The following is a 24645-nucleotide window of genomic DNA, read 5'->3' on the forward strand; positions in this document are numbered from 1 at the left end:
ATGGGATGGGGGGATGCAGTGGACCTATATTAGAAATGAGTGTTACATACCTTGCATTGTCTTATTTTATTATCACGAAATTCCAAAAAAAAGTAAGAATATTCCAGAAAAGTAGTCTATAATGTAATAGAAAGTCAAAGTTTTTGGTTCTCTATCCTTTCTTAAGTTACCAGTCAGTAAGCTCCACTGCATTCAAAAGGACTTACATTTGTGTGCACATGGTTAGGATTGTGCTGTTAGTATAACATCTTTACAAGATCGCTAAGTATTTTTCCAGATTGAGTCCACCATGTGGACATACCAACCTCATGTGTTTGTGTGTGTTTCAGTGTTTCCTTAATAATAATAAAAACTATGCGGCGGCACTTTTTAACTTTGCAGTATTGGTGGGTTCTGAGTTTAAGTTATTCCACATGCTACCAGTTAAGATTAGCAATGGCGAACAGCATGGAGATGCATGTTCACACTCAGCTTGATCTGAGAGGCTGGAGAGAAGGAGGGCCTTTAATGATGGCCATCCATGTGGTGCATAACCTCCAATCCCAACTCAACCACACAATACTTTAATCTGTTAAATGGACATCATAACTTAGTGGACTGCAGGATGGAGCATGGAAAAAATTGTGACTGTGTTCCTACTCTCAGAAATGTAATTGTGTGTATCTTCCAAAATCTCGAATGTAAGTTTTTACAACACTTTATATACTTGTTAACCAATGAAGTAACTGATAAATTAGCTGCCCATTATTCTCTCTTCTGACAGAAGTAATTACAGAAAAACAGGTAAAGTATTGTCACCCATAGGCCAAATTTCCCTTTCCTAATTTCAGCTGTTTATAAATACACACACACACACACACACACACACACAGAGAGAGAGAGAGAGAGAGAGAGAGAGAGAGAGAGTGTCACTCATGACCACATAAACTGAACTCACTTGAAGGAAAAACCAGAAGAAACTGAAATTCTTACCTTATTATTCATAAATGCTTTGAGGCACTGTATAAGCTTATGCTGATTCTTCTTGTCAATACTTTCTTGCCTTTGAGGGGGGAGAATACCAACAGTAAGACACTGTATTAACTGCTCCCCTTTTTTAACTATCCCTTTCGCTGATCATGTCTGTACTTACTGTCTCTTGTCCAGAAGCTTCTCAAGAACATCCAACAGAAGCCCAAGCCCTTCATGTCCAAAATTGTTAACCCAACTGTATAAAAATAAAATGCAAAATAGTTTACATTTCCTTTTTTACAGAATCACAATAGGCAAAAGTTAGTCATACGAACCAAGTGCCTGTTACAGACAAAGGGGCTCCAATGCACATACAAGAGGTTGATGATAATGTTGAATGTGTATATAAACACAGAGATTAACCTCCAACATCTGTCTCACCAGCCTAGTTTGTGATATTAAGGAATCCAAAACTGCTAGCATCTTATGGAACAGAAAATCCCTGTGTTATAAGTATTACAGTATTATGTGACATAATATTATTAGGTAATAAAACTACTTAACTGCCTCAACAGCAGCAGCAGCAACACATGCACCACATGGATTAACAGTTTGTTTATCTGGAATCGTTAATCTTCTAAGCATTTTCCCCTCCCAATGGAAAAATTCATACAACACATTCACACAACAGAAACGCACACGAGCATGCGTGCACACACGAAAGGCAGTCATGTTCATAATCATCAATTAAGCTTAATAAAGCATGTTAACAAGTTAAGAGCGGTTTCAGGTTAAGAGCGGACCTCCAGACCGAATTAAGTTTGTAACCAGAGGTACCACTGTATTTGGAAAGTTCATTTGCTTCCTGTTTTTCTCAATCTTAAGGATTTCATGATTATGATCTAGAGGATATGTAGTTCAGGAACACCGGAATGAAATTCACGGCATGTAATGCCTTGAAGGAAAACATTATGAAAATGATATACCGGTGGTACATGACTCCAGTCAAGCTAGCTAAGATATATCACTTGTCTGATAACAAATGTTGGAAATGTAAGGAGGCGGAAGGGACATTCTTTCACCTCTGGTGGACCTGCCCAAAAGTGAAGGCCTTCTGGGAAGTGATCTACAATGAGTTAAAAAAGGTATTTAGATATACCTTTCCCAAGAAACCAGAGGCCTTCCTCCTGGGCATGGTGGACCAGAAGGTGTCAAAGAAGGATAGATCTCTGTTTATGTATGCAACCACAGCAGCAAGAATTCTCATCGCAAAGTACTGGAAGACACCAGATTTACCCACGCTGGAGGAATGGCAGACGCAGTTGATGGACTACATGGAACTGGCTGAAATGACTGGCAGAATCCGAGATTTGGGAGAGGAAATAATGGAGGAGGACTGGAAAAAATTTAAGGACTATTTGCAAAAACATTATAAGTTGTATGAATGTTAAGAACGTGTACGATTAGGAAACTTTTGCTTCAGCAACCTGAATAGGTGAATTGGAAATTAAGTTATAAGAAAGACGAGGTGGACAACATGAAATAACTATACTATGTTTATTTTTAAGGTACAAATAACGGAGATACAGTATTTTGAATTTAGAAACATAGTATTTGAAAGTTACAGTAAGACATGAAATAAGGTAGCAAATTGCTGATGTTTTAATTGCAAAGAACGCAGGATTCGGAAGATGTGAGGAAGTCCAGTTGGAATGGTTAAAATATCTTGGAAAGTTGGTTTTTATGTATTTCTTTTTCTTTTTATCTTCATTCTTTATTCTTTATTCTGTAAATTTCTGACTGTTTGAAAGAAAACCTAATAAAATATTTTTTTTAAAAAAAATAGAGGATATGTAGTTCAAGGCCAGAGAAAGACGAATGGACCTATGGCTCTACTAGGGATTTTGTGTTCCCTTTAACTCCTTTGAATTTAACACTGCCCTGAACAATAGAAAGCAGGATTGAGACACCAATCCCACTGAAGCCCTTATTTGCATATTTTCTTACTTCTTCCCATGGATTAGTTAACATGCTTTCTTAGAGGCCTCTGTACCGCCAGTGCGCAATTTCTGTTCTCATCCTGAGGTAAAGTTCTTAACCCGAGGTACTACTTCTGGGTTAGTGGAGTCTGTAACCCGAAGTGTTTGTAACCCGAGGTACCACTGTATGTCACTTTTACTAAACTAAGTATTGTAATTCAGCTGAAACTGAAATGTGTTGGAGATATAAAGGCTAAATAATGGCCAACTGTAGTCTGCAATCTAGCAACGTCCTACGAACACACATACCACACATAACCACCACTGACCAGGAAGCTGAAATATTAATGCTGAAGGAGAAGAATGAACAATAGAGTTCTGGTAAACAGTATAAGTGCAGCGAGGGAAGTGAAAGAATTTGGCTGCAGGAAAAATAGCACAGGACTTAGGGAAAGAGTTGTGTTTGGTGGTTGGAGAGCTAAAGAAAAATTCTAGGCTTTGGTCAACAAAAGACTTATTGGTGAGCAATTCTGAAGGCAAGTTGCAAGGCAGCAAGTCAAGATTCCCCTCCTATTTCCCAAAATAAAATGTCAGCAAATCTCACTGGCACGAATACCAACCCTCCACATCACTCAGACATCTCTAGATTGGAAGCCTGTGGGCAGTTGATACTCCTCTCAGAGAGCAAAATACGGACCCCCTAGGCATCTAGTTACTGATACACAGAATGTCCACTGTCCAAAGGCAGCATTTCTTTACTTTCTGGTATTATTTTTCTAACCCCATTCCCCAATGGAGTGGTTTACCAGTGAATATACAGGTAAGTTTTTCTTCTTCCTCCTTTATGATCTCTAAGCTGACGACGTGGGGATCCAGGGCACAGTCCTTCAATGGCTGCGCTCGTTTCTCTCTGGTCGGGGACAGAGGGTGGCGCTTGGGGGGGAATTGTCATCGCGCCACTCCTTGGTGTGTGGAGTGCCTCAGGGTGCGATTCTCTCCCCGATGCTTTTTAACATCTTTATGCGCCCCCTCGCCCAGCTTGTCCGGAGTTTTGGGCTGGGTTGCCATCAGTATGCTGATGACACCCAACTCTATCTGTTGATGGATGGCCATCCTGACTCGGCCCCAGACACACTGACCAGATGTCTGGAAGCTGTGGCTGGATGGTTACGTGGGAGCCGGTTGAAGTTAAATCCTGCGAAGACAGAGGTCCTCTGGCTGGGGCGGGACGATATGGGATCGAGGGGGCAACTCCCATCTCTTGCGGGGGTGCAATTGGTGCCAGCACCGTCCGTTAAGAGTCTGGGTGTAATCTTCGATACCTCCCTCTCTATGGAGGCGCAGATTACAGCTATAACTAAGGCGGCATTTTTTCATCTCCGCCAAGCTAAGCAGTTGGCCCCTTATCTCTCTCGCCCTGACCTAGCCACTGTGATCCATGCGACAGTCACCTCCAGACTGGATTATTGTAACTCGCTCTACGTGGGGCTGCCCTTGAGACTGACCCAGAAACTCCAGCGGGTACAGAATGCCGCAGCGAGACTCCTTACGGGGTCCTCGCTGCGAGATCACATTCACCCGGTGCTATACCACCTGCACTGGCTCCCGGTGGAGTATAGGATCAGGTTTAAGGTGCTGGTTTTAACCTTTAAAGCCCTATACGGCCTAGGACCCTCGTACCTACGGGACCGCCTCTCCTGGTATGCCCCACAGAGAAACCTACGATCTGTAAATAAAAACATCCTTAAGGTCCCAGGCCTCAGAGAGGTTAGGCTGGCCTCAACTAGAGCCAGGGCCTTCTCGGCTGCGGCTCCAATCTGGTGGAATGCTCTGTCACAAGAGACTAGGGCCCTGCGGGACCTGACATCTTTCCGCAGGGCCTGCAAGACAGAGTTGTTCCACCAGGCCTTTGGTCACGGCGCAGCCTGACTCCCTCCTCTGGCAACCTGCACAGTATTTTGGTTGCCATCAATTTGATTTTAATTAATTTTTATAATGAAATATTTTAGAATGTGTGATTATTCAACTATTTGGTTATTTGATTGTTGTTAGCCGCCCTGAGCCCAGCTTCGGCTGGGGAGGGCGGGATATAAATAAAATTTATTATTATTATTATTATTATTATTATTATTATTATTAGCTCTACTGAACTAGACAGATAATCAACAAATCGTAACCTTTCATTTCTGAATTTCTGATATTCTCTGGGAGCACTTTTTTAAATGTTTGCATCTTCCAGATTCTTCACTGACATTCAAACTATTCTTCTACTTGTGTACATACTGTTGCATAAGTGGTACCTAAGAAACTATGACATTTCTGATGCAGCTTTCAAAGTGTTTTTAGCCACTGCTAGTAAAGCAATGCTCCCTGCCAACCTAGCAGTTTGAAAGCACTCCCAGGTGCAAGTAGATAAATAGGGACCGCTTACTAGCGGGAAGGTAAACGGCGTTTCCGAGTGCGGCTCTGGCTCGCCAGAGCAGCGATGTCACGCTGGCCACGTGACCCGGAAGTGTCTCCGGACAGCGCTGGCCCCCGGCCTCTTGAGTGAGATGGGCGCACAACCCTAGAGTCTGTCAAGACTGGCCCCTACGGGCAGGGGTACCTTTACCTTTACCTTTTAGTAAAGCAATGCTAGTAAAGGTAAAGGTAAAACACAATATATGCAAGAAAGACTATGGATATGTGAAAATGGCAATTCCATCAACACAGAGGTCCATTAATTCAAGTTTGCACTTCCCATATAAACTGTGGCTTTTATAAAATGAGCAAATTCTTGTGCAGGAGGCAAAGCATGCATGAAGCAACAGACCTCGTGTGAAGAAATTCAGTGTTAATATGTTGTTACTTTCAATGTTAGTGCAACACCAGAGGGTAGAGTTCAGTGGTATGTATGGTATGCAACAGAATGCACCTCTAATGGTGTATCATTCCCAGCAGTAATCTCAAAGCATAAGTCACATCACTGAACATCAAATAAAAGAGTGATATTTCAAAGCTGCATGGAGAAATAGAGAATGGTAGGAAAATATAAAGGTGTAGTCCTCCTTGCTCCAATAATCATCTGGTCAACTGTTACATGTTACAAGTTACAAGTTATTTAGTATTAAGTATGTGTAATATTCAATAAACTAATAAAAGTGTCTTTCCTTTTGCTCTTCTTTTTTATTAACTATCTTTAAAATGTTACTTATGGTCATGCCAGCCCATGGTACCCATCACTGCCTAATGGGGGGAGAAAGACAAATGTTTTCCACAATGAGTTTACAGTTTAATCCTTACAGATTTATACAGATTCATTTATATGAGCTTCAGCACTGTCACAATGTAAACTATAAACTCATTGCAGCAAGGACCTGTGAAGGAGCAAGTACACAGGTGGCACTATATAAACAATAATATAATAACCTTATAATTTGCCTTGGGTTCCACATTTTCTTATTCTTACAATATAGTTGCTGAGGTAGAACTAGTCTTTTGAATTTATTTAAATTAGCAGTAGAGCTCCCAATAATTAATGGTAAAGCCTTTGCTAATTTGCTTTTCTCTATCTCTCTCCCTGAAGCATTACCTTTATGTCTGCAAACTTCCTGCCCAAGTTCCTTCAACTGTACAAGCAGGAGAGCTGACACACAAATTTAAGTGGCCAAAGGAAAACCAAGAGAATACCTTCAGAACAATGCAACTCAAGAGCTGCTGTTGACATTTTTGGAATTATTGACTTCATATATCTAAAAGATTGAGTTTCTGAACTCAAATAAATGAGCAGAGTATTCAGCACACCAAGCATTCAATAATATTCCATTAATGCTTTGAACATGCAACAATCCCATTTATAAAACAAAACCTATAGCAAGCTTATATTTTTATTGCAGCAATTCCCATCCTTTGTTGATAAAAAGCGAAATACTTTGAATAGTCACATGGAAAGCATAAAGGAACAGCTACTATCATATCCACAATTACCAACATATTTCAGCAGTCTGTCAAGAGTGTGTGCTAACTATTCATATTTTTTGTTCTGTATTTTATTTTTGGTGGTGTTTATACAACCCTCAGTCACTAGATGGCTCTCTAGAGCCATCTAGGTTCAAGATTGCTACTTGAAGCAATGCATAATAAAGATCATGAACAGACACAATAACTCATCAGAGTGAAAAAGACTATGGACTAATAAATGGCAATGTGTCTGTGAGGGAACCTAGAGGAAATTAAAAGTACTGGCTATAAAACTTTTACAAACCTCCCTTTGTTTTAATATCTTCTAAAGAGTGTTGACTTATGTTTGTGGAGAAATCAAACATGCAACTATGCAAAGGGCATGGCCTTCTTTGTAGTGGTGCTAAAACTGTGCATCACTTCCTCAAGAAGGTTATCACCAAGTGGAATCATTGGTGTCTCACCAGCATTAAATATTAAAGCTGTTGGCTATCTTTGGGTGGTGCTGGTAGTGGTGACATTTTCTCTTTAGAAAGCCTTTAACATTTGGTGCCTCCCCCAACCCTCATGCTGCCTTCCTAAAGCCAGGTAAGCAATGTGCTGGGCTCTGAGAAGGAGGCATGAGGGCTCTGACAGTGTCCTAGAGTCCTCCCATCTCCTTCGCAAATCCTAGTTAGTGCTTTCTCTAGGCTTTGCAAGGAAAGCTTTGTGCCTCCTTCCCAAAGCCCAGTGCCTTGCTTAGCCAGCTCTGGGAAGGCAATGCAAAAGCTGGGGGGAATCAAACTTTGGTTTTGCTTCCCCCCTGCCACGCGACAAGGCAGCATGCTGTCTGCGGGTTCCATGTCAAAGTACTCTTACGGCCTACCTGGTATGAAAAGTTGGGTCACACCACTTTAGATTCTTTTTGCATCTATGTATGTATACATCTTGGGAACTCACACAATGGTACTGTTTGTATGCTACTTTTATTATTCTGTATCCTGCACTGGGTGACTTTTAGCTTCAAAAAGCAGGGTAGAAAAATTAAACAAATAGGCATAACTTTTTAAGTACTAAACCCAATTCCATAGTTCAAAACCACAGACTTCTGAGAACCTATTCCAATGAAGGTTAGGTCATACATACCCCATCTCATTCTCCCATGCCTACATGAAATAGTAAAGTATTAACATGTCTTATTTAGATTTAAGATTACAATTAATTCAGCAAATAATTGAGATATGAATTCACTGAATTTTGGACATATTTCGTTACCTTGGGTTACTAACCACAATTACTACCAGAAGTACACAGAACAAAGTGGAACTTCATTTCACTTCTGGTTCTATTACTTTTCCATTTTGGAGGAAGGTTAAACAGAATCACATTTTAATTTTTGCATTACAATAGCCAAATTATTTAACTTGCAGTACTTGAAAAGAGTGAGCCTGTTACACACTGAAACATAGTAGTCAAGGAGGCTGTAGCACTTAACTGACAGAACGCTAGTTGTAGATTTAACAAAATTCATGCCTATTAACTGCCTAGCCTCTCCTTCCATTTTCTTTATTTTCCCCATTATGTGACATGGTTGATAATTTGTTTTTAGGGTTGAATGAATTGGTGGAGTAAGAGACGAGGGAAGACATACTTAAGATTTTACTGTGCATGTTCATATTTAAAAAGTCTTGTTGAAAGGTTAAAGCAAGTTATATATAAGGCTCAAAGGAAACAAGAAGTAAAGCTGATCAAGCAAATAGTTATATTTTAATATTTGTACCACTGTTCTGCTCATATGTCATAAAAAACACACAAACCAGAGACTGTGAGCATTAAAAAAAGGATAAGGAACTACCACCTTCCTCCTAGGACTCTACCTTCAGATGTATTCAAAGAGAGAACTCTAGCCTCAACCACAGCACAATCTAGTTTCAAGCTTAGACACAAAGTTATTAAGAATATGAATGTATTAGCAGTGATACTTCTCTGATAGAACCCAACAATACAAAATTCAACTGGATGTTAAAAGGAGGCTTGAAAGTCATCTGAATAAAGACAGCAGTAGAAACTATAGTAGCAACTGAGAGCACCAAGAAATAGATAAGCCCAAGAATCACAATTTAGACAAGATTCAAAAGGTGACAATAAAAGGGGGAAATGTGGCGAAAGAATAGATAACACTAATTCGTGAGATGAATGCAAGCACAATTAACAGAGAAGGCAGAGGTAACAATAAAACAGTGATGGGGTTGCAGTCCTAGTCTCAAGGACTCAGACAGCCTGAATCTTTCAAAGCAGGTCTCAAAGGACTGAATTTGCTTTCTTGTCTTTACACTGGGACAGACACATCAAGGTCATGTTTACATGTTAAGTTTCCTTTCTCACTTTGCCTTCAGCAGCCAAAGGGAAGGGTCCTCAGAAATGTGCTGGGTTTGAAACACTTTGTCTAAGTATGCTATGTGTTTTGCAGTGTTAGGACCAGTATAAACAAGAAGTACATTTTCATACAAGTATGATCCAGGAATAAAGAGCCAGACCCAGAATGCCTTAATTGGATGAAAATGCAGTGGTGTAAAACGCGAAAAACAAACTGCTGGTTGTTGTCCACAGAAGTTGAACAATGCTGTCAAGAAAGGTAAAAAGCTGATGTCAATGTCACCTATCCTGATAGCGATATTCTGATAGCCACAGCAGGTGCTGTGATTCTCCAGCAGCTTGGCTTCACTCCTGGAGGTACACTCCATTGTCTCTTGAGACAGACAGATGCCAACAACCACTTTTAAAGCACTCTTATGTCATGTTAACAGTTACAGCTTCCCCTAAAGAATCCTGGGAACTGTAGCTCTACAAAGGCCTCCTAACAGCTCTCAGCACACTTTACAGTCCCCAGGACTCTTTGGGGAAAACCATGACTGCTAAAATAGTATAAGAACGTTTCAAATTTATGGTGTGGATATGATTCAGGTGTCAGGAATCCCTCACAATGGTTCTCAAACTGGACAGCTGGGAGAGCAGGATTCACTGTGTGCCACTGTCCAGATCTGGCCAAAATTTGGATGCAGGAGAGCTGGGGGAAATTAGCAACATAATAATTATAATAATAATTTATTATTTATACCCCGCCCATCTGGCTGGGCCTCCCCAGCCACTCTGGGCGGCTTCCATAAAAACCAAAAATACAATAAAATATCACATGTTAAAAACTTCCCTGAACAGGGCTGCCTTAAGATGTCTCTTGAATGTCAGGTAGTTATTTATCACTTTGACATATGCTGGAAGGGCGTTCCACAGGGCGGGCGCCACTACCGAGAAGGCCCTCTGCCTGGTTCCCTGTAGCTTTGCTTCTCGCAATGAGGGAACCGCCAGAAGGCCCTCGGCGCTGGACCTCAGCGTCCGGGCAGAATGATGGGGGTGGAGACGCTCCTTCAGGTATACTGGACCGAGGCCGTTTAGGGCTTTAAAGGTCAGCACCAACACTTTGAATTGTGCTCGGAAACGTACTGGGAGCCAATGCAAGTCTTTCAAGACCGGTGTTATATGGTCTCGGCGGCCGCTCCCAGTCACCAGTCTAGCTGCCGCATTCTGGATTAGTTGTAGTTTCCGAGTCACCTTCAAAGGTAGCCCCACGTAGAGTGCATTGCAGTAGTCCAAGCGGGAGATAACCAGAGCATGTACCACTCTGGCGAGACAGTCCGCAGGCAGATAGGGTCTCAGCCTACGTACCAGATGGAGCTGGTAAACAGCTGCCCTGGACACGGATTTGACCTGTGCCTCCATGGACAGCTGTGAGTCCAAAATGACTCCCAGGCTGCGCACCTGGTCCTTCAGGGGCACAGTTACCCCATTCAGGACCAGGGAATCCTCCACACCTGCCCGCCTCCTGTCCCCCAAAAACAGTACTTCTGTCTTGTCAGGATTCAACCTCAATCTGTTAGCTGCCATCCATCCTCCAACCGCCTCCAGACACTCACACAGGACCTTCACCGCCTTCACTGGTTCTGATTTAAAAGAGAGGTAGAGCTGGGTATCATCCGCATACTGATGAACACCCAGCCCAAACCTCTGCAAAGGAATTCTCATTCCTCATAAGACAGACAAGGTCAGCTAATACTCCCAACTCATACAAAGGCTTCCTTGCTGTTCCCAATATTAAAGAGTTCTGCTCTTTTAAAAGACTACTTGTTCACCACCTCGTCCACTAATCTCAGTCTCACAGAAACCAATATACTGTTTTCACAAAATCTTTGCGTTTTGGAAGAAATAAGCCAGAGTATATATCCAAGAGTAAATGGATCTAGAAGAACTATGCAACCAATGGGCACAAGTGTGTGTGTGTGTGTGTGTGTGTGTGTGTGTGTGTGTGTGTATCTCCACCATTAGCCACCATAAAAATGACTTTGATCCCATAATGCCCCAGACACAAAACAGAGGCACTTTCATTCACAGGTTCACATGATCACCCCTTTCCATTACCCATACCTTCCCACCCATCACCTTTTCTTAGGGGGGGTGCAAGGGACTGCAGAAGGAATTAGGCAGGAAAACTCCAGTGAATGTCGTTTAGATACAAGTCCTTGTTTGCTATCCTATGCCATACACCTCACAAGCTATTTCCCACATATTTGAAGCTCACATCCATTGCTAAAAGTATTAGAACACATTTTCTGTTCTAAGAAATAGGAATAGTTTTCGGAATGAAAATGCATACCTGCATTTTCACAGCAATCCTATCTATATTCGTATTTTTACTTTGTTACTGTGACAGAGTTGTTCCTGTGCAACCTAGTAGCAAAGGATAACTGATTATTACTAATAAGTCATGTGAAAACAAATGTAATATTTATTACTATAGTGGTGAACAACTATAATAATAAATATAACAGAGTGTAAGAATCCCACAGTCAATTATGAAGCCAATTATATGTGATTTCTCAACACATTATTTACATCTTTGTGCTTAAATATGTTGTTTCCAAATCATTTTTTCTGCATGAATAGTAAATGCTAACACTCGGACACAGCAATCCACACCAATCAGCTATATAACGAAGTGTTTCATGCTTAATGCTGTTTCTACCATCCCATTAAATTTAAGAGGTGACTGCTGTCATCGGATCTATCAAAGGTGATAGTTTGTGCTGGTTCTGGTAGCCTGCAAACAAAAGGTCCTAATGCTGTTATTGAACAAATTTAAGAAGACAGATATGGAGGAACTAGGAAGGGCAAGCAACTCTTCAACAAGAATGTGTTATATAAAACTTTCAAGATCAAGTGAACCAAGCTCCATATTTATTGCACTTTGCTCCATGGACCAACTTTGACAGATTGGTGGGGTAACTCAGCTGTTATCCAACCACTGTCATGATGATGCCAAGTGAATAGCCTGTTGAAGTTTACCCCCAGTGAAGGGGGAGAGGTCTGATCCACCACCATATTCCCTATGGGGAACACACTGGCAAAGCAGCCCCAAGCAGGATTGAACTCCATTCAACAGCTGATATCACCTCGTGGAAGGCAGCAGCAGATACGACAGGTGGGCATGGTTTGGGGAAAATGGCCTTGCAAGTTCATACTCTATGCCCTTTCCTTACCACTCTCCTACCTCCCTTAAAACCTCTATTAAGACAAAACATAATTAAATGAAGCATCTGTCAAAATTCCTTGCATATCAGCCCACTATGATGTATTAAACAAGATGTGGAGACATTTTGAATTCAAGAAGGCATATTAACAAAAATACCATACATAGAGCTTTTCACAGCTTACCCAGCAACAGGTATCATTTCTCAGTCTTTTGTTTCATTTACCAAGGATAAATAACCTAATTAATTATCAGCCATCAAAGTGTTCAATCCTTCAAATAGCTTTTTCAATGAAAGTAGGTCTTTAAATAAATGCTGTAGTCACAACAGTATCTCCTACACAGTATGGGTTTTTTTAAAGTTTGGGGGATCAAAATAGAAGCTGCATACAAAAACACACACACACACACACAAACACACACACACACACACACACAAATAGGGACTTCATCCTTTTGACACAAAAATCTAAATTAGGGTTTCTTCTACATGAAGTCCCAATTATGTTTTAAGGCCTAAGTAAATAATGCTCATAGTGAAAAACAAATCATAATCCCTGCAGCAGGAGACATTTTTATTTGGAACTGGCTAATTCTGTACTTTTTTTAACATACATCACTTTACAAATGCAATTTCCTTGGATAACAATTTTCATTACCTACCTGACTGGATTACTCGTTAGAGAGACTCTCAGGGACTCTAAGCAGTTCAGAAGTTTTTCCTCTGAGATACCCGATCGTAGTTCATGGACATATTCTTGAGATGACAGAGTGCATTCGTGTTTACTATTTTTCAGGCCTCCCTTTTTAGGGGAAGAAAAAGAGAGTGTTATAAATGTATCAGAATACAAAGAGTTATTTTACAAACACATATGTCAACTTAAGCAAGACTGGTGTTTCACCATATCTCTAAGTTTCACTCTTATCAGAAAGTTGTTTTTGTTCCTATTTTTATTATGCATGTTGTGGTTTTTTATATTGTAATTTTATTGTGTGAACCGCCCTGAGATATACAGATGATGGGCGGTGTACAAATTTAATTAATAAATAATGATGATGGTCATAGTTCTTGCACATCCAGTGATCTATGGTGGTCCTATGCAGAAATAATAATTCTTTAACCATAGTTAAGGAATGAGTTGTTGGAATGTACTGTTCATTCCTACAATCCCTTCTCTTCTCATGCCTTCTCAATAAACTTTAAACCAGGGTTAGAAGTTACTGTGAAATCCAGTTAACCATAACACTGCACAACACACAAAGTACCTCTGAAATATAAACACCCAATCTTTACTAATTTTGAGGTGCTGATCACGAAAATTACAATAACATTTGTTGATTGGCTCCTATTTAGGAGATAGAAAGACTGTCATGTAAAAATGACCCAGTCCGCATTAAGTACATAATTTCATTTGGCAATGTTATATTTCTAATTCCAGATTGTGAAATATGGCATCATAATGCATCAGTCCATTATACACACCACTCCCAAGACCAAGGGCATACAGCTGAGTAATGCAGTTGAGTCACGACATTGCAACTTTAAGATGGCTGAAATAAGATGTTGAGATTGCTGAAAAGAAGTGAAGTCTCACAGGGTGAGCAAGTCATTTGTGTGACTTCATGTGTTAATCTCCCATTACTCCTGTGTCATAAGTACTACACAAGTAATCCCTTCACTGTAAATCCAGAAGTAGTGATGCCTGTGTTAACAATTATTACATTAATAGGAAATGTTTGTAAGCCAGAAAAGGGCCATAACTCCAATAGTGTGGGGGAAAGGTGTTATCAGCTTTATTTTGGATGCAATATCAGGGAACAGGACAAGGCCTGGACCCCACACATATGCTGCAGTATGTGTGCAAGAAATCTTCCAAAATGGCTGAAAGGCATAAAAGAGGGGCAATGTCATTTGCTGTTCCCTATGCACAAAACGACTGCTCCTTCTACATGGTACTACCTGTTTCTGGAGGCATCACAAGGAAAAAGAAGTGGGCAGTAGTGTGCCTGAAAACACCATCTGATTCTCACCCATTCCAGTGAGAACACGCTGCCTACATTAAAGAAAGCTACGACAACCTAAAATAGCTGTTAGACTGCTTTCAATACAGTAGGTATGGATGACATCTCTGTGGTGACTTGAAAGCAGTGTCTGTGTTGATGGGTCTGCAGCTGGGATATACAAATGCCACTGGGTTTTGTGTGTGTGACTAGGACTACCGAGCAAAGACATTCCACTATGTGAAGAGAGAACGGTCTCAACGGAAATCTCTGAATGTTAGAGAGAAGAATGTGGAACACCCAGCACTGGCAGAAACACAAAAAATCCACCGCTACACATCAAACTTGGTCTTATGAAAAACTTCATAAAAGCCATGGACTTAAGACAGGATCAGCTTTCAATCTAACAAATTCCGTCAACTCAGTGCAGCAAAAATTAAAGACAGAATTTTTGTGGATCCTCAGATCCATGAGCTCTTTAAAGACCAGATGTTCGACAACCTGCTTCAAGGTGACGAGAAAAAAGTTTGGGATGCATTTTGTCTTGTGTCAACTAACTTCCTTGGGAATGTCAGGACAGAAAACTACAAGGAACTGGTTGAGGTCACATTGTCTCTGTATCACAAATTTGGCTGCAAAATGTCCTTAAAGATACACTTTCTCCAATCCCACTTGGATTTATTCCCCATCAACTTGCAATATGGTTAGTGATAAGCATGGTGAACAGTTTTCATCTGGAAATTGTAACAATGGAGAAATGATACCAGTGAAAGTAGTCCATTTCCATGTTGGCTGACTACTGCTGGATATTTGCCAGAGACAATCCTGAGCAGCTATGCAAGTAACAAGCAAAGCGGCATGAGATGTAGAAGAAGGCTTTTACCAATACATGTCATATATATGTATTTCTTGATTATATAATAAACTATTGCAGCTCTCTAAGAAAAAGTAGTCAATTTTGTATTTTCATTGTCATATTCATGCTCAGCACCTAAAAATCTATAGGAAATGGCTATTTTTATCATACAGGCATGACTTTTGTCAAATTTTGTTGCGCAGTGTAATTCATGCTAACCTGTAAAACAAAATAAAGTTTAATTTGTAATTCTTTACCGATCAAAACAAATAACAGCTTACACATTTCTTCAATTTCCCTTACAGTCAACAGAAACAAATTAACAAAATTAAACAAAATCAATATCAATATCAAAATGACAAGGTTTCCATTTTTATGCTAATCTTTAGTGCCTTTTTTGTAGTATACCTGCTATGGGACATGTGTTTTGGGCATATGTGGGAGGAAGCACAGGCCACAGAAACAAGGAAGTGTATGCTTAAATACACGTCCATAGAAGTCATGGGTATCAACAACCATAGCTGGTTATCACATTTGTTAATGCAATCAGCATTCTACTTTGTGTTACCATCACAATGCAACAGGGAAGTGGTCTTAGTTCTTGAACAGTGTATACCTTTAAATAATTCCTACCTCAATTCATACAAAAATCTGTCAAATTTACATGTGATACTTTTTTTGCTTAAGGGAGGTTTTTGGGGTTTTTTTACACTTCTTACCCTCCCCTTTCTATTTTATGGCAACTATAACTTGGCTGAATATTCACTAAAAATGAATGTCTAGAATTCAGAACTCAATAAACCCATCTTAAGTTAATCAAGGTGGCATAGTCGCTGATATTAATATCAGCTTGATCAGTAACACACATCAATTTTGCTTCAATTTTAAACAGAAATATTTATACTGTGAGCAATATTATAATGAAGCTTTGAATATTTGCTTTCTTTTTAATCCTGCCATAAAGCACCAACAGTACAAAGCTAGAATCTGTTCAAGAACTGTTTGTGAATTTAGTGTCTCTTCATTCACCTATTTTTAAGAATTTAGCTGCAAGTATGGCTTTGTTTTGTTTTAAATTCATGAATAACGGAAATGGATCTCAACATCAGAATGTACTATCTCTTGATACAGTTCATAAAGTAAAGGACAGAGGGTGAAAGAGCAGATGTGTGAGAGAGAGTAGGGTATATCAATGCAGCAATCAAAAGACTGCTGACTACTAAATTATTATGGCCCACTCTCACATGCATACATCAACTCTTTCTCCTTCTGTTCCTGACACTGAAAGCTGTACCGAAGGGTGAACATCCCAAACATAACAAATGCTTTCCTCTTGAAGTGGAGGATCTGAAAGGTGAATACATTTAAATAATGATTGTATTTAGAGATTCGAAGTGCCTCTCCCCTAAATACTTCCCATTCTACCACCTTCCAGAACAGTAAATTCAAACTACATGTTCAATGCAAACATCTGAATAGCAGTAACAGGCTTATACTGAAATGTAGCTTGTGGTGTCTAAGTACAGGTACTGTGAGTCGTTCCATACTTCTCTATAACTGTCTTTTTTATCCCCATTATATGTCTGTATAACAAAATTCCTGTTTCTCTTCACTGCCACTTTGCATTACTGAAGTAATAATTCTAGCATCATCTTGGAAGGCAGTTTAAGAGTGAAGGTCAATATGAAAGCAGCACAAAGATGGTTTATAAAAAGAAAGATTTGAAGCACACTACAGGAGACACCCAGAGCTTCCAGGCTAAAAATGTATAAAGGGGGGGGGGGATCAAGAAAGGTTTCCCAGAAATGGAAAGCAGCAGACAAGGTACTAAAAATGCTGCTGCAAGCACTGCTGAACAAGTTTTTAAACTAATAAAGAGGCACTCCTAGAGTCAGCAGAGAAATGTAAGAGCAAACTAGTCTAAGACTGAAAAAGACAAGGTAATTTTCCATACTTATAGATTACAAAAAACCAGAAGCCTCAAAAGGCAGTCACTATATAAGCCATATGGAATTCATTAGCTTAAATCATATCAAGTTAAAACCTGCTTTCCAACATACACAAATCTGCAGGAGTGGCTATAAGACTTATCTAATCTAAGAATTTGACCATCATCACATACTGCAGGTTGTAATGCCAAAGCCTTATTACAAGACATGGAAAGAATTAGACAGACGATTATGATTCTGATCTCTATAGGATATTTACATGGAACTTTTCAAAATAGCTGACTATGCATAAGTCAATTCAGTATCACTATGCCAATAACAAGGCCATTGGAGGTGATGACATTCCAGCTGAACTATTTAAAATTTTAAAAGATGATGCTGTTAAGGCGCTACACTCAATATGCCAGCAAGTTTGGAAAACTCAGCAGTGGCCAGAGGAATAGAGAAGATCAGTGTACATCCCAATCCCAAAGAAGGGCAGTGCCAAAGAATGCTCCAACTACTGCACAATTGCGCTCATTTCACACATTATCAAAGTAATGCTTAAAATTCTACAAGGCAGGCTTAAGCAGTATATGGACGGAGAACTCCCAGAAGTGCAAGCTGGATTTAGAAGAGGCAAAGGAACCAGAGACCAAATTGCAAACATGCGTTGGATTATGGAGAAAGCTAGAGAGTTCCAGAAAGACATCTACTTCTGCTTCATTGACTACGCAAAAGCCTTTGACTGTGTCAACCACAGCAAACTGTGGCAAGTTCTTAATGAAATCGGAGTGCCTGATCACCTCATCTGTCCCCTGAGAAATCTCTATGTGGCACAAGAAGCTGCAGTTAGAACTGGATATGGAACAACTGATTGGTTCAAAATTGGGAAAGGAGTACGACAAAGCTGTATATTGTTTCCCTCCTTATTTAACTTATATGAAGAATTCATCATGTGAAAGGCTGGACTGGATGGATCCCAAGCCAGAATTAAGATTGCCGGAAGAAATGTCAACAACCTCAGATATGCAGATGAGGCAGAAAGTGAGGAGGAATTAAAGAACCTTTTAATGAGGGTGAAAGAGGAGAGCGCAAAATACGGTCTGAAGCTCAACATCCAAAAAAAAAAAAAAAACTAAGATCATGGCCACTGGTCCCATCACCTCCTGGCAAATAGAAGGGGAAGAAATGGAGGCAGTGAGATATTTTACTTTCTTGGGCTCCATGATCACTGCAGATGGTGACAGCAGTCATGAAATTAAAAGACATCTGCATCTTGGGAGAAAAGCAATGACAAACCTAGACAACATCTTAAAAAGCAGAGACATCACCGTGCTGACAAAGGTCCATATAGTTAAAGCTATGTTTTCCCCAGTAGTGATGTATGGAAGTGAGAGCTGGACCATAAAGAAGGCTGATCGCCGAAGAATTGATGCTTTTGAATTAGGGTGCTGGAGGAGACTCTTGAGAGTCCCATGGATTGCAAGATCAAACCTATCCATTCTGAAGGAAATCAACTCACTGGGAGGACAGATCCTGAAGCTGAGGCTCCAATACTTTGGCCACCTCATGAGAAGAGAAGACTCTGGAAAAGACCCTGATGTTGGGAAAGATTGAGGGTACAAGGAGAAGGGGACGACAGAGGACGAGATGGTTGGACAGTGTTCTTGAAGCTACCAGCATGAGTTTGACCAAACTGCGGGAGGCAGTGGAAGACAGGAGTGCCTGGCGTGCTCTGGTCCATGGGGTCATGAAGAGTTGGACATGACTAAACACCAACAATGTTTAATCTTATATAACCAAGAACAACTGAACTGTGGGCCTGGAGCATTTGTTCAGAATATAATACCTTTCATATGCAAACACAGATCAAATCTATATTTAATCCTCGCTTATTTGAAGCAACAACAGTTCAGAGGACCAACATAACAAAGAACAAAGACTAGTTTAAAAGCAGAAGCCATGCAAGGGAGAGAAGAAGGAAGCAAAGAAACCCAATGCTCATACAGGCTTATTCACATAAACATTCACTAAATCATTTTAGGGTTATGTCTGAACAGCCACTGTGGCTAATTATTCATATTCTAATTCTCAGCAGTTTGGCACATATTCAGGTAGTAGAAGAGTGTATCCATGCTTATTTAGGCAAAAATTGTGTTTCCTCCCAAAATACAGCCTCTATGTCTTTCCAGGGATGAGCAGGTAAGAAGTGTTTAGTGCTTTCTAATGAGTCAACATCATCATAATTACTTTCCATTTCATTTCAAGTGTTAGACTGCTTCATTTCTTCTCATTAAAGAAAAGCCACTCTGAAAACATTCACAGAACTATGCTATAAGAAAATTATTTATCAATTTGTTTTCAGAAGCAAGAATGTACTCTTCTTCTATTTTAAACAGCCATAACCATTGACAAATTAGTGAGAGTTAATGTGTATATTAGTGAATGTTGCACTTAGCATTTATATAGAGAATGTCAAGCATTTCAAGCACTTCACAGAAATTAGCATTTTCAACAGCCTTGTAAGGTAGGTCAGCATTCTTATTCTCATACTATACATGGGATGTCTAAGTAGAACCTCTAAGGGAGTTAAGTAAAAACTATGGCAAATGGAAAATTTGATCAGAGGATCTTATCTGCCTCAGATCTCACACTTTGAACCACTTTGCGTGCCCTCTCTCTCTCTATATATATATAAAACGTACACTGCATAATTCATACAGTAAACATTATTGCATTTCTCCCATATTTATAGTTTGCATATCTGCTGGAGACTTTCTCTCTCCTGAAATAACTTTTTTAATTAACATAGTTAAAATGTGACTAGATAATTAAAAAGTCACTCTCTCCACCTAACCTGCATCATTGGTAAGAGTTGCTTCCCCCCCCCCAAACCTTACTTTACAAAGCATTATAAAACTGAGTAATAGAATTCATAAAATTTTGGGGAAAAACTTTTGCATGTAAGCTTTATGTACATGGAAAGGAGATAAAAGAACCATTTTTTCCCTTCAAAGAACAGTTTCTTTTAATCTTCATATACAGAATAAAAATTTCATTTTAATTAATTAAATTAATTTATCTATTGTATTTCAGCCAAAAACTTTCTTTTCTGCCTGGAGTTTGGCTTTTAACGTGGAGGGTTTTTATGTATGTATGACCTCTTTTGCTGGAGCAGGAGTTGCTAAACGTGTCCTCTTTTGTTTAGACATATTTGTGTTTACTGTGATTGGTTTTGATATTTACAGACTTACTTCTGTCTGTAAGTCACTTTGAACTTTATGAGTAAAGCAACTAATAAATAACAATAATTTATAAATAACAACAATTTATCCAGCACAAAATGGAAAAGGCAACTAACATACAGGTAAACAAAACAAAACAAGCTCATCAAAACAAACATATGCCTTCCTGGTACCCTCTACAGCCTGAATAAGCTATTTCATAACGTAGACTTCAGTTCTTGAAATCTTATTATTTTAACAGGAGAAATGTTCAATCCACGTGTGATTTCTTAAACTGTCATATTCATGATTAACAGTATCTCTACACAATGGTCCAAAACTATTTTAACTACCATGGCTTCCCCAAAGAACACTAGGAAATATATTTTTTCAAGAACAGCAAATACTGTTGGATATCTTTTACACAGAACTACAGTTTCCAGCTATGTTGGGAATTTGACAGCAAATGAGTTTTTATACTGATGTTATAAAATATAGACATGCCTTACATGCTTCCCATAACTTGTAGCTTCCCATAACTTCTACCACGACAGATATCAACTTAAATTGTTCTGCCACAATTTCATTTTCATGACCCATACCCATTATGTAATCAATAAAGCTTCATTACAACCTCAAGCATGCTGCAATGAAAATTGGCTTCTCTACTCTGTTTGGATTACTGTTAATTGCTTTATCCTCTGGCAAAACAAGACATAGCTCTATAATTTACCTTGTTTTGTTTAGGTACTACATCGGTCACTTAAACCCGTGAGGCTTTTAACTTTTCAGTTCATTATGGATCACCAGCTTCCTCTAAATAGTGGTTTTCTATACAGCAGCTATTTATGGTAATGGGCTTTTAATGCCCATGTGTTTGTCATGCATTGCATATGCACAATTATATTAGTAAACAAAAAAGGGTAGTTCAGATGAAGTTTTTATTTTGGGCTGACACTGGGCAGAATGCAGTAAGGAGCCACAACAAATGAGAAGCAGTCAGAGGGAAAGAACCCATCAAGAAGGTGGGAGAAGCAGCTCTTTCAGGTCTATGCAGATTCCATGGTGCCTCAGTAGAGCTGGCTCCATCCCTATTGGGGATTTAGAAAGAAATACTATACAAATTTAGATGTTCTAATTTGTGCTAAGCGAAGAATAATAAGCACTCTGTGTTCCTTATTCTCTTGATCTACTTTTTGCCTGTTACAAATAAAGGTCAGTGATCCTGTCTCAGGGCACTGTAAGTGCTTTATAAAGCATTTTGCTTTTGCATTGCTTTATAGACACTCTCTCCAGAGGGGAGCAAATATTCTCGCTTACACATATTCTCCACTCTAGAGAAAGCGATTAGAGTAAGATTGCTGTAGAAGAGGGATGAGGAAGCTATGGCCACACCAAATGCCTGCTAGGTTTGCATGCTGTCTCCAGCTGTGTGATTAATGCAGAAGTAAGTTTCAGTTGCCAACGTCTGTATGTGGAACATAGTGTGGTGTATTGGGGGTGATATTCAGTGTTGGGAAACCTAATTTGCTTGCAAAAGGTCACAAGTTCAATCCTTGGCATCTTCAGGTAAGGCTGGGAAACACCCCTACCTCAAAACTCTGGAGAGCAGCTGCCAGTTGGTGTAGATAAAACCTAGTTAGATTGACCAATCATTGTTGGTATAAACTAGCTCCCTATATTTCATGTTCATCTTTGCCACTGGAAACAAAATGTCATGGACCAGTCCTGGCAAAATGGTGCTGGGGGTGGGAGTGAGTATTTAACCCCTTGTCCTCTGGGTTTCTGGGGGGTTTCCTGTTGTTATCCTATCTCTCACAGCTGTAATAAACCTACCATTAAAATTATGGACTGGTCATTTCTTCGTCAGAGGGCAAAAGGGCAAATTTAGCAGGGGATCAAATACTTTTCCCCCTCACTGTATGGCTTGATTTTAGATACAAAGGCACTAAAATTTCAACACTTAAGTGCCTGGTTGCTTGGTCAAGCTACTAATGAACAGTCAGTCTTGAAAGGTTAATGAGGCTAGAGATTCAACAGTTGAGATCAGTACAGATCTCTAAGCTCATTAGACCAATATCACTTGATAGCATTAACATCCTATTGCTTTGCTATATGGTAGGTAGAAAAACAATAATTTATACCGACCGTATTTTGCGCCCCATAGGACGCACCGCCCCATAAGACGCACCTAGTTTTTTGGGGGGAGAAATAAAGGGGGAAAATTTTATTCCCCCCCCCCCAGGCGTGGGGCTGGCACGGGGGAAGCCCGAGCTTCCCCCGACCCAAGCCCCTAGAACAGGCTGCTGCCTGCAAGCCTTGCGAGCCCGGCGGGACCTCCCGCTGGGCGCGGGAGGCTTGCGGACACCTACCCGAAGCACGGGGCATCCTCCGGAGGACACCCCGTGCTTCAGGATGCAGGCTGCCACCCCAAGCCTCCCGCACCTGGCGGGACCTCCCGCCGGGCGCGGGAGGCTTGCAGACACCTTCCCGAAGCACGGGGCGTCCTCTGGAGGGCACCCCGTGCTTCGGGATGCAGGCTGCTGCCCCAAGCCTCGCGCGCCTGGCGGGACCTCCAGCCGGGCGCAGGAGGCTTGCAGACACCTTCCCGAAGCACGGGGCGTCCTCTGGAGGGCGCCCCGTGCTCCAGGCTGCAGGCCGCAAGCCTTGCGAGCCCGCGGGAACTCCCCCGGGCTCGCAAGGCTTGAGGATAGCTTCCTGAAGCCTGGAGAGCGAGAGGGGTCGGTGCGCACCAATGGATGCCCCTCGCTCTCCAGGCTTCAGCAAAAGCCTGCATTCGCCCCATAGGACGCACACACATTTCCCCTTCATTTTTGGAGGGGGAAAAGTGTGTCCTATAGGGCGAAAAATACGGTACTTATAATATCTGCATTTGCCCACAAGACACTCAAGGATAGGGGTACTGGTTAGAAGAGGAACTCTCCGGAAGATTATCAGTACATTACACAATAACTTTTAAAATTGGGATGGTTAACCTTTTTTGGTACAAGGACAACACTGATGGCTTGTGGTGTGTGTGACCAATATTTGCTTGTACACAGGGGCATACTTAGGCTGGCCTGTCAAAGATGCAGTCCAGAGAGGTACAAAAATCAAACCTCTCCTCTTTGCCTCAGATAGGTATGAGCTTGCTCTCCGGGCCATTCCTCTGCTGCTCTGGACAGCTGGGCAAAGTATGCAGGCTCCTCTGGGTGCCTTGGAAGTAAAATTCAGCCACTGGTGCGGGTCATTACAACAGCCCTGCAGGGCCCCCTCCCCAGTCGGCCAGCAGCACTATTAGAAACGTGAGCAGAGTGCCCAGCAGGGCACAGAGGGAAGAAAGACAGAGAGCTGGAGAGTGCTAAGGGCACAAAGGACAGTGGTGATTTGGCTACATCTCCTAGCTAAGGGCATAAGAGGCGGGCGGGGGTGGGTGGGTGCCGAAACGGCTCTTGCTGAGAGCACAAGGAAGCCTAGGTATGCATTTGCATGCAAACTGCACATACAGGAACACAGATCTCTCACATACATGCACACACACATACTATCAGCATTTCCAGACCTCTCCACTGTAGCCACTGAGATGGCTTTACACTTATGTTTCCATGAAAAATAAAAGGCAGCATTTCTTCCCACCCCATGCTCTTAGCTCAGGGGTAGAAATGATACATTTTAGTCTTAAAAAGAAAAAAAAAGGCAGAAAAACTTTGTTTCCAGTCTTAGCATAGAATTGCCTAGTTCAAAGTTCAAAGGAGGAAAGACCATTCTGTCTGCTCTTTAGGGAGGCTCCCTAAAAGAGTAGGTAGAAAGCTTTATCTCATCAGATTGGGAAATACAGCTGCAGGGCCTGTTGTGTCCTTTCCTATGGCTTGGTGGGCCAAATGCAGGTCACAGATTAGCCACCCTTGTGCTAAAATTATGTCCAGATGGGAGGCCTGTTCACTAAATGTCCACTCCTACACCCACCCACCTAAATTTCTATCATTAAAAAGCTGAAAACTTATTAAGTTTACTATTATGCTAACATTGCCAATTATTTTGCCCTACTGTAGTATGGGCAAACAGATTTTATACATTCTGAATACATTCAAAAACCTGGAAAATCTATTGGAGAAGAGCTGATAGGAAAAAATAAAGAAAGAGAATATGTGTGCTATGCATAATAACTGTACCATACCAGCTTCAGCTTTCCTAAAACTATTGT

The 24645-nt window shown here is 40.7% G+C and overlaps 1 protein-coding gene across 7 annotated transcripts in view; it reads right to left on the reverse strand.

Annotated features, from left to right (window-relative positions):
* The window catches only part of DIAPH2 (diaphanous related formin 2), a 348598-nt gene that overhangs the window by 284882 nt on the left and 39071 nt on the right, over positions 1–24645 (reverse strand). For all 7 annotated transcript variants that reach the window (XM_077922409.1, XM_077922408.1, XM_077922407.1 and 4 more), the window contains 3 exons: positions 13093–13232; positions 1133–1207; positions 973–1042 (listed from right to left, as the gene is read on the reverse strand). In XM_077922409.1, coding sequence (XP_077778535.1) covers positions 973–1042; positions 1133–1207; positions 13093–13232 — 285 coding nt within the window. The remainder of the gene's footprint in view (positions 1–972; positions 1043–1132; positions 1208–13092; positions 13233–24645) is intronic.

The sequence above is a fragment of the Podarcis muralis genome, chromosome Z (genome assembly GCF_964188315.1).
Source record: "Podarcis muralis chromosome Z, rPodMur119.hap1.1, whole genome shotgun sequence".
Taxonomy (NCBI): domain Eukaryota; kingdom Metazoa; phylum Chordata; class Lepidosauria; order Squamata; family Lacertidae; genus Podarcis; species Podarcis muralis.